Source organism: Gigantopelta aegis, chromosome 8 (assembly GCF_016097555.1).
Source record: "Gigantopelta aegis isolate Gae_Host chromosome 8, Gae_host_genome, whole genome shotgun sequence".
Taxonomy (NCBI): Eukaryota; Metazoa; Mollusca; class Gastropoda; order Neomphalida; family Peltospiridae; genus Gigantopelta; species Gigantopelta aegis.
In genome coordinates this window covers 8,260,423-8,277,005 of record NC_054706.1, presented here as the reverse complement: position 1 = coordinate 8,277,005, position 16,583 = coordinate 8,260,423, and the positions used below count along the sequence as shown (strand labels likewise).

At 35.7% G+C, this 16,583-nt stretch overlaps 1 protein-coding gene across 1 annotated transcript; it reads left to right on the top strand.

The window, feature by feature from the left end:
• The first annotated feature begins 895 nt into the window (after positions 1–895).
• Positions 896–15,103, top strand: LOC121379976. Its single transcript, XM_041508681.1, has 7 exons — positions 896–1,152; positions 1,549–1,842; positions 4,571–4,639; positions 5,289–5,357; positions 6,586–6,660; positions 12,561–12,857; positions 14,634–15,103. The coding sequence occupies exons 1-7, from the start codon at positions 1,032–1,034 to the stop codon at positions 14,915–14,917; spliced, it is 1,209 nt and encodes a 402-aa protein (XP_041364615.1). The 5' UTR covers positions 896–1,031; the 3' UTR covers positions 14,918–15,103.
• The last annotated feature ends 1,480 nt before the right edge of the window (positions 15,104–16,583 follow it).

Sequence of the window (16,583 nt, the reverse complement as noted above, 5' to 3'; positions counted from 1 at the left end):
TTCAGAACGACGTTGATCTTCTTACAATGTTGTTTGATAAAAGGGATATTTTTTCTCCATGTCAAGCAGTAGTCCTTCTGCTCCAGCTTTTGGTGTCTAAATTTAACAACTTTTGAGATACCCTAGAGCATGCTCTTCAAATGTCGATTTTAAAGACCGACATATCGTTTTAAGAAAGAAGTTGTTTGATCATGGTTATAACATTCAAGGGCTCCTGAAAGCCTTAAAATCAATTAATGGCAGACATTGAGAGGCCATTTCACGATATGACGTATTACAGACTAAAATGATGTCTGATGCAATACCCTATTTTGTAACTGTGCGTGCCTTTTGATCTTTCTGGTGAAAACCTTGTACATTCCAACTGTGGACTTGATGGCTGTAATCTGTGCTCATGACGGGTGCCACCGGTGGGTCAGCATATGCTCACATTTCGCGAACACTTGCTAGTATAGCTGTTTCTACAGTGATTCGCGAGTGCATGCCATCACTATTGTATATATTCCATTGAGCTCTATCCAGTGAAAGTTTGGGTTTCCTAAGGTAGTCTAGGAAGTGGCAGTCCTCTTACGGGTAGTGCAAGATCAGAAACATCTTGATACATATCTCCTAGGAAAGTGGCGGTCCGTCTAAGGTCGAGTACTTGGTAGTGGATGATGGACGCTGCCTTCGCATCTGATATCGGAATACGTTTTCGTTCAGATTTCTTGTCGTACATGGGATTGTTTTTAATCAGCATCAGTTCTGACGGCACTTAGATCCATTTCTAAACAATATATTTCTATTCAGAAGTGTTACCTCCCCGGATTAAGAACACGCCCAACTGCAATAATTATTAATTAATTGCTGTTTCATTCACATTTTAGCCTATCAACTTGAAGATGACAACACATTTGGATAGTAATTGGCAGATAACAGCTCTATTATATTCCTTGCCAAACAAGCATTCCGATGTTGTAATTGTGGTTGAAGAAAGGAAGCTTTATTTCTTCAAACAGCTGCTATATCTCGTGTCCCCAGTGTTCAAATCGATGCTGTGTTCAGATTTCAAAGAGAAGGAAATCCTTACGATCAACGTGGAAAACAAACGATTTGAACATATGGTTATGCTTCTTGCGTGGATTGATCCGGCTGTTGCATTTAACTTAAACGGTAATTATTTAAACTGTGAATCTATTTTAGAACAAAAGGGTGACAATCGTTTACAAAATTAAAAATAAATAGTTTTAATTTAATAATTTAATTTGATAATATATTGAGCTAAAGTTCAAAGTTTGTTTCTTTATCGACCTGACTGGTGTAAATCTATTAATTAAACATCGGCCATTGGATGTCAAACATTTGGTATTTCTAACACAGGGGCGGCGTGTGTGTGTGCGTGTGTGTGTGTGTGTGTGTGTGTGTGTGTAAAATATTTTAATTAAATATCTATCTATCTATATATCTATTTGTCAATAGAGAAATATCTAAATCTCGCGAGACAATATGCAAGAAAGGTTAAACAGTACGGGAAAGATAATTTGTTGCTGTTTTTTTTTTCTTTACCAGTAAATGAGGCGGAGACTCTGTTACCCTTGGCAGACGAATATGACATCACCAGTCTTCGTCAGTCCTGTCTGAACATTCTTATCAACAATTTACCAATGGGAAGCAGTGAAGTAGTCTTTCGATACCTAAACATAGGCGAACAGGGCAATATGACAGCCCTGATTGAGGCAGCCATAAGCAGAGCAACAGAATTTAACCCGAGTGATCTAAAATCGGATGAAAACCTTTACAACTCAATTTCGCCCTCAACTCTCACCAAAATTTTGGAGAAGCGTATTATAAAATGTGAAAAATGTAAGTGGAATGTTTACCAAACAGCATATTCGCAAGCCAAGGTTCTTATTCTGTGTACGTAATTATGACGACTTATGAAGTAGCGTCACGGTATAGGACCCATGACTTACGAAGATGTCATTCATATAGTCCGGTTCAGGGGCATAGGCTAGGGGGGTTCGGGGGGATCGGACGAACCACCCCCCCCCCCCCCACACACACACACCTCCCCCCGCTGAAGCAAATGGTCCGAAATGAAGTATTATTTAAGTCCTTGCCACAAGGAACGCTACCACCCAATGATATGTAATTTAATACATATTATTTATTTCTGAGCCGATTGTTTTCTAAACTGGACACATAAATAATTGTTGTTTTTCGTTATAGGCCTATTCCAAAACACTTATGCCTACTTTTCTTCTTACATCTAACCAAACTGAAATTAATTACAAAAAAACAACAAACAAACATTTTTGTAGGATGGGACGGAGAGTTAGATACTAGAGCTAACATGTGTAAAACGACACACACAATTTGGGAACATAAAATAATGAGGAACCGATTCTGTTTTACTGACACCACAGGTCCGTAAGCAGGGATGGGTAAGAGGGACCTAACAACCCACCGTATCGTAAAAATTACTTTAAAAACACAATAGTTTACCTCCTAAAATAACACTAATTCCTGCTACAAAAGGTATTTTTATTCTTTGTTACTAAAGTGAACAAGGTAAATATTACTGTTTGTAAGAAGTTGGTGCACATCAGTTTGATTGCAAACATATTTTATTGTACAAATAACAAAAGAACTGGGCACAAGTTTTACAACTTACGAGGCCCTCTTCTATATTCATACAATATACAATATACTTGGCGACCTATATTACATAGCTGTAAATATAAACTACATGTATACATTCAAGGATAACCAGTGGAAGGAAATATATTATATACAAAAGAATGTGAAGGGCAAGTTTTTTTTTTTTAAATGATGCAAAAAATTACACAAATATTATATCACGTGCAGTTAAACTCACTATCACATTTACAAATAATCCTTATGGTAATTTAAATAATACGTTAATAATCAAAACGATGAATTGTTTAATATATATTTGAACATAAGTAAGTATTTATTATTAGCATCGTTTAATGTGCTTCGACCATATAACAGTAATTATAAATCTATTGGTTGAAACTGTTGTAAGTAATTACATAGAATCTATCTCTGTTGTTCATATTTATTTACATTGAAAGAAAAAATGGATATTGTTTTCTAATCTGTATCCACAGTTACACGAAGGGTCTGTGGTCAGTTATTATAGCACCGGTACGGCTTTTTTCATTATTAAACGAGGATAAAGGGTGTTAACATAAGCGGATTCAGGAGGGAGATATGGGTGTCCGGATTCGCTTTAATCACCCTTTTTAACTTTAATTTTTAAATTGATAAAATTGTAATCTTTCAAAATTAAAACATTGCAATATTTACGGATCCATCACCGATACTGTGTAGACGTATATAGTTTAGTGAACCTGATATTATTTTAATTCATTATCAACTTTCCATTGATATGCGTGTATAATAGTAGCATAATATATTATTATTATTATTATTATTATTATTATTGCACTTGAATCCGCTTATGTTGGTCGTTCAATTGTTTTTGCGATCTTCGTCCAGCAATTGTTAGTTCAGATCAGGGCCCCGTTCCACGAAGCGATCTTAGCCCTAAGATCAACTTGAGTACATAGGGTAGCTATGCGCTTACGGTAATCTTAGGGCTAAGATCGCTTCGTGGAACGGGGCCCTGGTACTTATATTCACTTAAGGATTGGTAATAAATACCGGGTTTTCGATTACCAAGTCAGTTAAAATTTCAATTTGCTCATGTATGAACTTTCCTCGCCCATGGCACGGAGAATGCTAAAAATGCCTTCTCCTAAAACTTGACATATAAATAACGCTATAAAACACACAAGTGCGGGAGATGGGTAATCATGGGTAATACCCCCAAAATGACGTCAGTTTATGGATTCCCCATGCGGTTCGAGCCGCACGGCTGGCAGAAAATCGATACATGATCGTCTTTTTTTTTGGCCGCACGGTTAGCACCCGTGTCAATGGAAAGACGTCAATGCAAATCAACGCATTTGATTTTTACCCCTTAGCGGCAGAAATAGCCGCGCAGGTAAAGCCGCACCAATGGAAAGGCAGCCTAATATAGACAATGACAGTTTTAATTGTATATGAATCGCACTAAACAACGAAAGCAAAACTTAGTACATTGGTAGCCCGTTATGGAAAAATGGTAATAGGTTACTGGTGACTGCCTACACCAGATGTTCATATGTAACCATGTAACATAGTGGGTGATTTACCGTATTATTTAATTAAAGGAAATCAGATCACACTGACACTCCTTATTCCTGTATCATATTCACCGAGTCGGTAGTTAGATGTCTATAATGCCAAGTTTACACAATATACAAATTCGTGCTCAACTACTATTTTGCCAAATGCCCATTCGACTCTGCATTGTGCAGAGATACGGCCCTGGTCGTGTATTACGGTTTTAGAAACTTGTATCTAGGCATTTTAGAAAATGTGTTTCCGGGACACTGTCTAAAAACAAAGGACCGTGCCAAAACGAATAGAAGAAGAATAAGTCAACCCACCTTACTTTATTGAAGTCTTGTTTGGCACGTTCCCGGAAACGCATTATATATTTTTATTCTTTACTTTTAAGCTATTGAGAGTACTCCTCCTAGACGTGGTGCTAAATCCCAACGACATCTGGCAACACAATCAACCATCAGTAAGTAATTAGATTAATCAGTATACGATGAATAATCTACAGACCTTCTGTTTTACGATAAAATGTAACCCCCCACCCACGACCACCCCAAAACCAACAAAAAACTAAAAAACGTTTAAAGAACATCAGTCTTATAATGAATAAAGTCTAACATAAATATTATATGACTGTTTGTTTGAGTGAAGTACGTTTTGTGATAGCTAGTTTAAAATAATTACAAATAGTATCTCAGGGGGTCAAAGTTGGAAGTTCACCCAACTTTTCATTCCACAGTTAACACTACCATTCCTGCCATTGGCGATAAATGTGATGGGATTTGTTGACATTAAATGGTGTATTAACTGGTCAGAAAATTCCTGTAATTTGATTTGTGTCAATGTGCTAACTTCTATTGTGCTTTAGACATGTTCCGTGTCCTAAAATTAGCATGAATTCTTTTTTTGTGCAGAAGTAGGATAGTCAAAGACTTTTCCCGTTATATCTGAAATGAACAGCTTAACCCCCATTTCTTTCTGATTTACTTTAAGGGTGAGGGGTGGTAGCATTTATATCCATTGTATGTATGTTGATTGACGCGATGCGTGTGTTACTATCATTTTCTATATGATTAGATTGTGTGGATGAAACTTTCTTTTTCTTTACATTTAAGCTACACAAGCAGCATCTGGTTTTTCTTTTTGTGCAGCCGTTCCATCCACATTTCAAGAACCAACCAAGCGTATGTAATAATCAAATATCTTTAGGTGACCACAAGGAGGAGGGGGCAGTGCACATTCGAATTCAAAAGACAAAACATTGCCCAGCTAGTTAAGAAACGAAATAATATATAGCTGTCCTCCCCTCCACCCCAGTTGCTGCAATCTTCCGACGCCTATGTCAAATATAATTTAGTATTGAGTAATCCTGTTTTGTGTAAAAGTGTTGAAATAATGTCTTGTAATTAAAGGGACATTCCTGAGTTTGCTGCATTGTAAGATTTTTCCGACTAATAAAATATTTCTACGATTATACTTACACATTAAATATATTTTCTTGTTTAGAATATCAGTGTCTGTATATTCACTGTGTTTCTGGTCCTCTTAATATCTGTAAGAAGCCCAAACTGGATTTCGTCTTCAAATAATTTCGTACGTATGAAAAAAGATATTTTAGGAATTAAAATGAAATTTAACCTAGTACAAATATTAGAACGATCAGAAACACGTTTAATATACAGCCACTAATATTTTATGCAGAACAAATATATTTGATATGTAATTACAATCGTTAAAAAGTCTTTGTTAGTAGATAACATCTAAAACATTGGAGCAAAGTCAGGAATGTCCCTTTAATAAAATCATCAAATATCATTGTGTCTGAAGTACGTTTTTTATTCTTCACATTCCGGTTGTGTGCGTCCAAGATATGTATTCTTGACATTCTGGTTTAGAGTGTCCAAGATATGTATTCATGACTTTTTGAGGGTAAACTGCAATGTCTGAAACGAACAGTTAAAAAGTTAAAGTTTTTTTTTTAACGACACGACTAGATCAGTTAATTAACCATCGGCTATTTAAACATTTGGTACTTCTGACTCGTAGTCATCAGAGGAAGCCTGCTACATGTTTCCATTACCAGCAATGGATCTTTTATATGCACTTTCCCCACAGATAGGAAAACACATACCACGGTCTTTTACCAATTGTGATAGACTGGTTAGAACGAGAGAAAAACAATCAGTTGAATAGATCCATTGAGGTGGTTCGATCCTGCAACACAAGCACCTCAGGCGAGCTCTCAACCGACTGAGCTAAATCCCGCCCAATTTTTTTCTGATTTACTTTAAGGGTGAGGGGTGCTAGTATTTATATCCGTGGTGTGTATGTTGATCGACGCAGTGTGTGTTACTATTATTGTCTGTATGATTTAATTTTGTGGATGAAACTTTCTTTTTGTTTACATTTAAGCTACACAAGCAGCATTTGGTTCGAGTTTTCCTCTTGGTGGAGCCTTTCTAACCACACTTCAAGGACCAACCAACCGTATGTAATAATCAAATTCTTTAGGTGACGGAAGGAGGAGGAGGGGACACTGCACCTTCTAAAAACAAAATATTGCCCAGCTAGTTAAAAAACGAATTAATATATAGCTGTCCTCCTCCTCCACCCCAGTTGCTGCCATCTTCCAACGCCTATGTCAAATATAATAGGTGATTCAGACTTTATAAACTATGTTCATAATTTTCATATTGTTATTTTAATCGAAACATTTATCGACAGCACTTTTGACTTTTCACATCATTTATGAAAATCAACGCACCTGCAAAAAAACTAACTGGTACTACGAAAGGGAGAAAGTCAGGTGGTGTGTTGATATTAGTTCATGAATTAATTTTAGAATATGTCATCAAAATTGACATCACAGGTTTTTGTTTTAATAGTAATACTATTGTTCTTAAAATAGATAAAACTATCTTACAAAGTGTTAATAATATGATATTAATAGGTACTTATATTCCACCTAAATATTCCCTTGCATATAATAATGGAAATAGTGAGGTTGAGGATTTGGAAAATTTATTATTGTCTCTACATGAAAAATATTGTGATCATATATTTCCAATATGTGGAGATTTAAATTGCATAACAGCAGATCTGCAATCTAAATGTGCAGAAGTATCTGATTATGCTGAGGTATATTGTATAGATGATGATGGGAGTGAATCACACAATGGCTATCATGACAGAAAGTCAAATGATAAGATATGTAATGATTTCGGCCATGAATTACTTGAAATGTGTAGCAACTTTGATCTTTTAATTTTAAATGGTCTGAACATATTTGATGGCTCATACACATATATTTCTCAACAGGGTTGCAGTGTGATTGACTACTTTTTGATATCATCTATGCATATTTCTATTTGTTCTTCACTACATGCATCATGTCAAATATGGTCCAAACATTTACCAGTTGAAATGATGTTGTATGGCACTCCTAAATACCTAGATTGTTCTGATAATGAACAGAAAAAGTGTTATGAAAAAATTGTATGGGATGATTCTAAGCTAAGTGATTTTCAAAAGAATCTGGAAAATCATGATACACACGATGATTTTGTTAAGGCCTTAAGATATATAGAATGTGTAAATTTGATGATGTATTGGAAAGTTTTAATAATTGGCTTAACAAATGTGCATCATGTATGTATAAAACCTTCACTAATAGGGAGAAGAAGTTTGTTCCCCATACATGCTTGGTTTGATAAAGAGTGTTACAAATGCGAAAGGAAACTGACTACTTTCTACGTAAATTTAAGAGATCAAAGTCAGTTGAAGATAAATTAATTTATTTAGGGAGACGAAGAGACTATAAGAAACATATTTTAGAAAGAAAGAAAGAAATGTTTTATTTAACGACGCACTCAACACATTTTATTTACGGTTATATGGCGTCAGACATATGGTTAAGGACCACACAGATTTTGAGAGAAAACCCGCTGTCCCCACTACATGGGCTACTCTTTCTGATTAGCAGCAAGGGATCTTTCATTTGCGCTTCCCACAGGCAGGATAGCACAAACCATGGCCTTTTTTAAACCAGTTATGGATCACTGGTCGGTGCAAGTGGTTTACACCTACCCATTGAGCCTTGCGGAGCACTCACTCAGGGTTTGGAGTCGGTATCTGGATTAAAAATCCCATGCCTCGACTGGGATCCGAACCCAGTACCTACCAGCCTGTAGACCGATGACATGCCACGACGCCACCAAGGCCGGTATATTTTAGAAAAGAAACGGACATACTGTGATAACAAACTACATGTGTTATTAGGCAATATTAATAATTCTAATATATTTTGGAAAGAAATTAAAAAGATAAACTGTAATCTATCTCACAGAAATAGTATTAGTAAAGATCAATGGCTTAAACATTTTAAAAATGTTTTAGGAGGTCCGGCACAAGGAGATCAACATTATAATGATGATATATTGCTAAATAATTATGATGAATGTAATAATTTAAGTAATGATAAAGAACATCAAGCTATGAATCAAGTAATTACAAAAGAAGAAATTAGTGGAACTATTAAATCGCTTATAACTTGGGAAAGCAATGGGGATTGATGGCATATCGGCAGAATTATTGAAAGAATCACAGGTAGCTTTGATAAAATTTCTAATACCTTTTCTTAATGGTGTTTTTGACAAGGGTATATATCCACAGGTTTGGGCTACATCGGTGATCATCCCTCTGCATACAAAGGGAGATGTAAATAACCCAGATAATTATCGTGGTATCTCTTTATTGTCTGTTATGAGTAAAATATATACACACATTATAAATAAACGTTTAACTCACTGGGCTGAAAGTACAGGAACACTTTTAGAAGAACAAGCAGGATTCAGAGCTAATTACTCAACAATTGACCATATTTGTACTCTATATGGCTTAATCCAAAAGCAATTGCTATCAGGTACTAAGTTGTATGTGGCTTTTATTGATTTAAAGAAGGCTTTTGACTCTGTTAATAGAAATATATTGTGGAATATTTTAAGAACTATTGGAATTCATGGTAAGACAATGGATATGTTGAAAGCTATGTATGCATCTGTTAAGGCATGTGTCAGATATAATTCACATGAGTTTACAGATTTCTTTGAATGTCCCTTGGGTCTAAAACAGGGGTGTAAAATAAGCCCTCTGCATTTTGCTTTTTTTTATAAATGAATTGGCAAATGAAGTAATAGAGGGTGGTAAATATGGTGTACAAATTCTACCTAACTTAAATTGGTTATTTTTGCTCCTTTTTGCAGATGATATAGTTTTGTTATCAATTACCCCTGGTGGACTGCAAACGCAAATTAATAATTTGAAGAAATCTGCTAATAGACTTTATCTGACTGTGAATTTAGATAAGACTAATATTGTTGTTTTTAGAAATGGTGGGTACCTTTCTGCTAGAGAAAAATGGAAATATGAAAACCTTGAAATCAAAGTTGTAAATAGTTATAAATACCTTGGTATGAATTTCACTACGAAACTTAGTAGAAATGTGGCATTACAACATACTCTGTCAAAAGCAAAAGGAGCTGTTATCCAAATTATAAGATCATTATATAAATTGGGTTCATTTAATAGTAAAATATTTTTTAAACTGTTTGACTGTCAAGTTATGCCTATGTTAACATACTCATCGGAAGTATGGGGCCTTTCCAGTCTTCCTGAAATTGAAAAGGTACATTTATTTGCATGTAAACGATTTTTATGTGTTCCCTCACAAACCCCAAATCTAATGGTGTATTCTGAGACTGGTCGTTATCCCCTTTACATTATAACCATTATCAAAGCTGTTAAACATTGGACACGTCTGCTACAGCTACCTTCTTCTAGGCTATGTAAACAAACATACTTAATGCTTTATAATTTTTGTTGCAAAGGTAAAAATAATTGGGCAAGTCAGTTGGAAAATATTATATGCCGTAGTGGCTTTGGCTATGCCTGGCTATTTCAAGAAATTGGTGATGTTAACATATTTATAAAAACTTTAAAACTTAGACTAACAGACGTATATTTACAAGAATGGTTAACAGATATAAATAGTAGTGATAGATATGAAATATACAGATCTTTTAAATCAACTATACTTTTAGAAAAACATTTGGATTGGAATATACATCATTTTAGAAATGCACTCACAAGATTTAGATTAGGCTATACAATTATCAACACTCATAGAAATAGATACAGACATGACTTGCCTAAACAGTGTCACTATTGTGATGACATATTGGAAGATGAATTCCATTTTTTTTTTATATGTCCATTATATAGGGATTTAAGAATAAAATATCTGTCTCCAAGATACAGGTGTCATCCCAATAGACTAAAAATGATACTTTTATTAAATACAGAATGTCATACACAGAAGTGGAATTTAAGTAAATTTATTCGGGAAGTATTCTGTAATAGCTAATTCAAGTGATTTGGTTAGTATGCATAGATATTATGATTGATCTTTATATTTCATATGTATGTGTTGATGTCTTCGCTACTCTTCTTGTAACAGGGTGGTCAACCCTAACAATGAGAATAAATAAATAAAATGTCAAATATAATCTAGTATAGTGTAATCCTGTTTTGTGTGAAAGTGTTAAAATAATGTCTTGTAATTAATAAAATCATCAAATATCAGTCTGTCTGAAGCACGTTTTTCATTCTTGACATTCTGGTTTAGTGTGTGCAAGATATGTATTCATGATCTTTTTATTTTATTTTATTTTTTTATTTTTTTATTTTTTTGGGGGGTAAATTCCAAAACTGCAACACGTAACAAAAGTCGATAGCCTTTACTACATGAAAGAGACAGACCCTAGTTTTTAAACACTACGGTGTATTTTATTCATTATAAAAGAGCCGTTTTTGATAACTGAAATAAGAAATTACATGTACCTAGATTTCGTGCTGGGGTGTCGTTAAACATTCATTCATTCATTCTTATACCTAGATTTTATTGTTTATCTCTGTATATAGCAATTACTTTTGGTAATCCTGGTCGTTGTAATATCACGACTTATATTTACAAATATTGTTTAAAACGTACGTACCTATGAACAGTAACGGTTATGAAGACGAGCTCTAGTCCATGTTAAGGACATTTCCAGGTTTCAACGTCACAGTCTTGTTTCACTTTATCCACAAGTCTGACATGTTTCTAGATTAACCGAACTTGAAACTAGGATCTGCGACTTTAAAGACTCCAACAGACCGGATGCGGCGCGTGCATGGTGTCCAACTGTGTTTTAAGTATATACACCATATACGATTGTTTGATTGCAGCTGGCTGCATCGTTTAGCAGAAGCACGCATCCAGTCAAGCCGCTCTCATTGACACTAATGCATTTCGATTTGTTTTTAGCGGAACCGCACATATGAAAAAGATATATAGAGGCTATTTCATTTTTGTTTTTCGAATACGATTTTTATGTCAACGAGTGATATGTGAAACCATATGTTCACAAACTCCGAAGCAATGAGTGAATATATGGTTTTCACACATCACAAGTTGACATAAAAATCCTATTCGAAAAAAACACCATGAAATGTGCTATTTATTATGTACATCTATCCTAATTTTTAACAATATCTTTCGCTTTTTGTTAATATCTTTCGCTTATTCTATTGAAAACACGTAATGCCATGATATATTTCTTCCGATGGAACTTTTCCAGAAAATTTACTTGACCATATACTTTTTAAAAGACATCTCTATCTTTATTTAATTATTAAATTAACATTTATTTAATAATACTGCTGTGCAAACATACCCGACAAAGCGATCCTCCAAAACACCTCACAAAAACATATCCAATCGAACGCCGTTAAATTCTTACACTTATACTCCATGGCAGTACATTGTGTCATCATTATTTAGCGTCGTATTCAATTCGTTTTACATATATTTCATATCCTTTTGTTATAGGTACAGTTGTTTCAATTACATTTTTTTTTTCAAATACGATCAGATGCATTGGTAATCATAAATACGAAGAAACGAGACAAAGGGAGATAAAGTAAATACGATTTCTATATTTTCACTGTAGCTAAAATACAGTAAAATATGACTTTTCACCGGATATCACTTTTATGGTTGCCGTAGATCTATATATTTCATTGCTATGTATATAATAAAACTGTTTTCCTAGTTTTTAAAGACAGATTTGCACATACAATTAACTTGCTAAATTGCTATCCCCCTTCCCCTAAAAAGGTTTTGTTTTTTTAAATCTTGTCTCAGATTTTTTTACCAATTCCATGGAGAAACAAATTTATGAATTTTATCAGTCTGACACCCCGAGGGGCCTGAGAGGCAGGGCCCCAAAAGCAAAAATAAACCAATTTAAAAAAAAAAAACCCAAAACATTTCTTTCTTTACATTTAAGCAACTCTTGTATCTGATACTGAGACTATGGTATCAACAACCCAGAAACAACTCGAAGAGTGTACAGTTGACTCCATATACTGTTCTTCGTCTGACCTCACTGATGTCACTATAGTCGTGGAAGAGAAGAAACTGTACTTCTACAGTGAGGTACTTCGGCGAACTTCATCCGTATTCTCCAGCAAGCTGGATACCATAGATGAAGACAGGGAAATATCACTGGATGTTGGAACCTTCCAGGACCTGTCAGTGCTACTGGAATACCTCGATCCCAGAACCAAAAGGATACTTCCTAGCGGTATGTGTGTTGTTATTATTATTATATTTATTTTGTTGTAGTCCACCTATAAACAAAACATCTGACATGGTAGCAGTCAAATCTGAACGAGAAAACCGTAACACATGACCAGATACATTTATCTGTACAATGCAGAGTCGAATGGACATTTTGCAAAATAGTGGATGAGTCCATGGATCTCTGTCTAGTACCTCATCTATAGGAGGACAGCCACTCCCGAGGAGATCCTTTACTGGATATTTCTTCCCTCTTGTATCGCCTCAAAGAGGATTGCCACTCCCAGATAAATTAACTAAATCAAAGCTAGCATCAGACAGAGTTTATTAGAAAATGTACAGATAAATTCATGATCACTGTCATAACAATGATGAAATCAGGTGTTCGCGAAAGCTGAGCATATCCCACCTCACCGGTGGCACCTGTCATGAGTAGTGCCACCATAGCTGTCGAGTGCAAGAGTTTTACCAAAAAGAAGAAAAAAATGGAATAGCATCAACCAACATTTTGGTCAGTGATGCGTCGTATTTAGTTAATATGGCCTCCAAATGTCTACAATAAAACCTTGTCAAAACGTACCTTTGACTGCTTTTTACAGTTTCGAATTTTGATTATGGAAAGGGGTTTGTTGTTCAGATCATAACAATTATAAAACTTATGGCTAACTCTGTGATGCTTCGTTGCATATTTAATAATAATTACTGAGATAAAAACGAAAACCAAGCGCGAAATCTACAAGATTAACCCAAAGATTCGAAATAAAATAAATAAAATATATTTTACAAAAGCATAAGCTGATGGGACATTGCAGGTGCCAATTGTTACTGCCTAAGGGGCCCGTCCATAATTTTCAACATTTTCACAAGTGTACAAAGAAAGAAAGAAAGAAATGTTTTATTTAACGACGCACTCAACACATTTTATTTACGGTTATATGGCGTCAGACATATGGTTAAGGACCACACAGATTTTGAGAGGAAATCCGCTGTCGCCACTACATGGGCTACTCTTTCCGATTAGCAGCAAAGGATCTTTTATTTGCGCTTCCCACAGGCAGGATAGCACAAACCATGGCCTTTGTTGAACCAGTTATGGATCACTGGTCGGTGCAAGTGGTTTACATCTACCCATTGAGCCTTGCGGAGCACTCACTCAGGGTTTGGAGTCGGTATTTGGATTAAAAATCCCATGCCTCGACTGGGATCTGAACCCAGTACCTACCAGCTTGTAGACCGATGGCCTAACCACGACGCCACCGAGGCCGGTAAGTGTACACTTTTGACACCCCCCACCCCCCTAGAAGTGTATATCCCCAAATGAAAAATGTTGATCGACATTTTTCTTTTTTAAAAAAAGTGTACGCTGACCCCTTAACCCCCTCCCCCACCGCGTACGGTTTGTACGCTCGTGAAAATGTAGAAAATTATGGACGGCCCAAACCATTACCACATTTAAAGCAATAAACCCTTGTTGCCAAATGTATATTCTCTACTTTTTTCTTTCAAGTTTGAGGCAACAATAACTTGTATATTGCTTTAAATTGTTAACATTAATGGTAACAATGTCGGCAAATTTGAAAAATGTGGTTGGTATTTCCTCAGTAAGAGGATAATTAACTAGTGTATGTTAACCCTAAACAAACATCTGTTCTTATTTGTTTTAGTTTTTTTCCAGTGAAAACTACTCACCGGTTGTTACATGTAGTATAGTATGAATGAATAGCACACTGAAAAGACATTGGGATGAAAGGGTTAAACAAACATTCTTTTTTTTCCCCAGTGAAAACTGCTCTCCAGTTGCTCTGGTTATCTCTCGAGTACGACATCCAGATTTTACATGAGGCTTGCGAGAATTACCTGACGTCCAATATATCAAAGGGTGACGAGCATGACGTCACCCGGTGCATTCTGCTGGCCGACAGGGGGCAGTGTTCGGAGCTGAAGACAGTGGGGAAAAGGGAAGCAACACGGATCAGAATTGACAAACTGAAACAGACGGAGTCGTACAAAGAATTTGATCCTGTAACTCGCATAGAACTTCTGGAATATAAATTAAGATATTAACAGTGACAAATATGTTCCTATTATACGTGTCCACCCATGGTAGATAACGTCTATGCTAGGCATCATGTAGCTCGAGTGTCCTCTAGCCCTATTATATTGATCAATCTAATTAAAATTAGCTCCACTGGTTAATTACCAGTAGATCTAACCGCATTGCGTGGACTCCCATGTCCAGGTGTCATTTCATCTATAAATTAAAAAAATTAATATCGACCAATTACACTTCGCCTTTTATAACGTCATTCGGGAGCATACAAATTTTAAAAATATCGGGCGAGACTATTTATGCAATAGGCGAATTTGTTGGTCTATTTCAACATTGAAAAAACGTGGGGGGGGGGGGGGGGGTGGAGTGCAGTAATAAACCCCGGATTATATACTAGTATAACAGATTTTATGGCTATACCATCACGGTGTTTTTTTCGTCTTGAAATGAATTTTATATAAAATTTTATATTGAAATTAGTTTCCGGCATACTTCCCGAATGTTTTCAAATTCTTTTCAAATCACTGGCATGATTTTGCAAGTAAGGTTTTGATTGGTCGAATGAAAGGTCAACTGGACATGAGCTCCAACGGGCTGCTGTTAGATCCACATGTAATAGTGGAGCTAATTTTAATTGCATTGTATATTGATATGCTAGACATAATGTAGCTCGAGTGTCCTCTAGACCTATTATGTTGATATGCTAGGCATAATGTAGCTCGAGTGTCCTCTAGACCTATTATGTTGATATGCTAGGCATCATGTAGCTCGAGTGTCCTCTAACCCTATTATGTTGATATGCTAGGCATCATGTAGCTCGAGTGTCCTCTAGCCTTACTATGTTGATATGCTAGGCATCATGTAGCTCGAGTGTCCTCTAACCCTATTATGTTGATATGCTAGGCATCGTGTAGCTCGAGTGTCCTCTAGCCTTACTATGTTGATATGCTAGGCATCGTGTAGCTCGAGTGTCCTCTAACCCTATTATGTTGATATGCTAGGCATCATGTAGCTCGAGTGTCCTCTAGACCTACTATGTTGATATGCTAGGCATCGTGTAGCTCGTGTGTCCTCTAGACCTACTATGTTGATTTCGAGGCATCGTGTAGCTCGAGTGTCCTTTAGCCCTACTATGTTCATATACTATGCAATGTGTAGCTCGAGTGTCCTCTAGACCTATTATGTTCATGTGCTAGGCATCGTGTAGAAATGCTGTTTCCGGAAAATGTTTTCTCTGTTTTCTTTCTTTTTTAAAAACAATTGAAATCATCATTTTAGGGCGCCATCTTGAAACTCCTAAAAATTAAAGAACATTTCATCATTTTACATGCAACTTGTATATAATTGTTTTTTTGTGATACTTATTTTTATAAGCCAGCTATTACAGACGAAAGACTTGCTTGTTGATTATTTGTACTCAATATGAAAGCTATCCATAATAAAGGGATTCAACAGTTACATACGAATGAGACATTTGAACGAAATGTTAACCCCGTTCTAAATCATATTACTACCACATTGGTGAACACCCATACCCAATAGTAACGCTATGATGTCATTTATAAGTATAAAACTTTAGCAGGTATGACCTCGTCTACCCCACTTTTATATGTAATTTGGGTTTCGATGTTGATTGATCCATCAGTTTATTGGAGTAGTGCGGGGTCCTATCATTTTAAG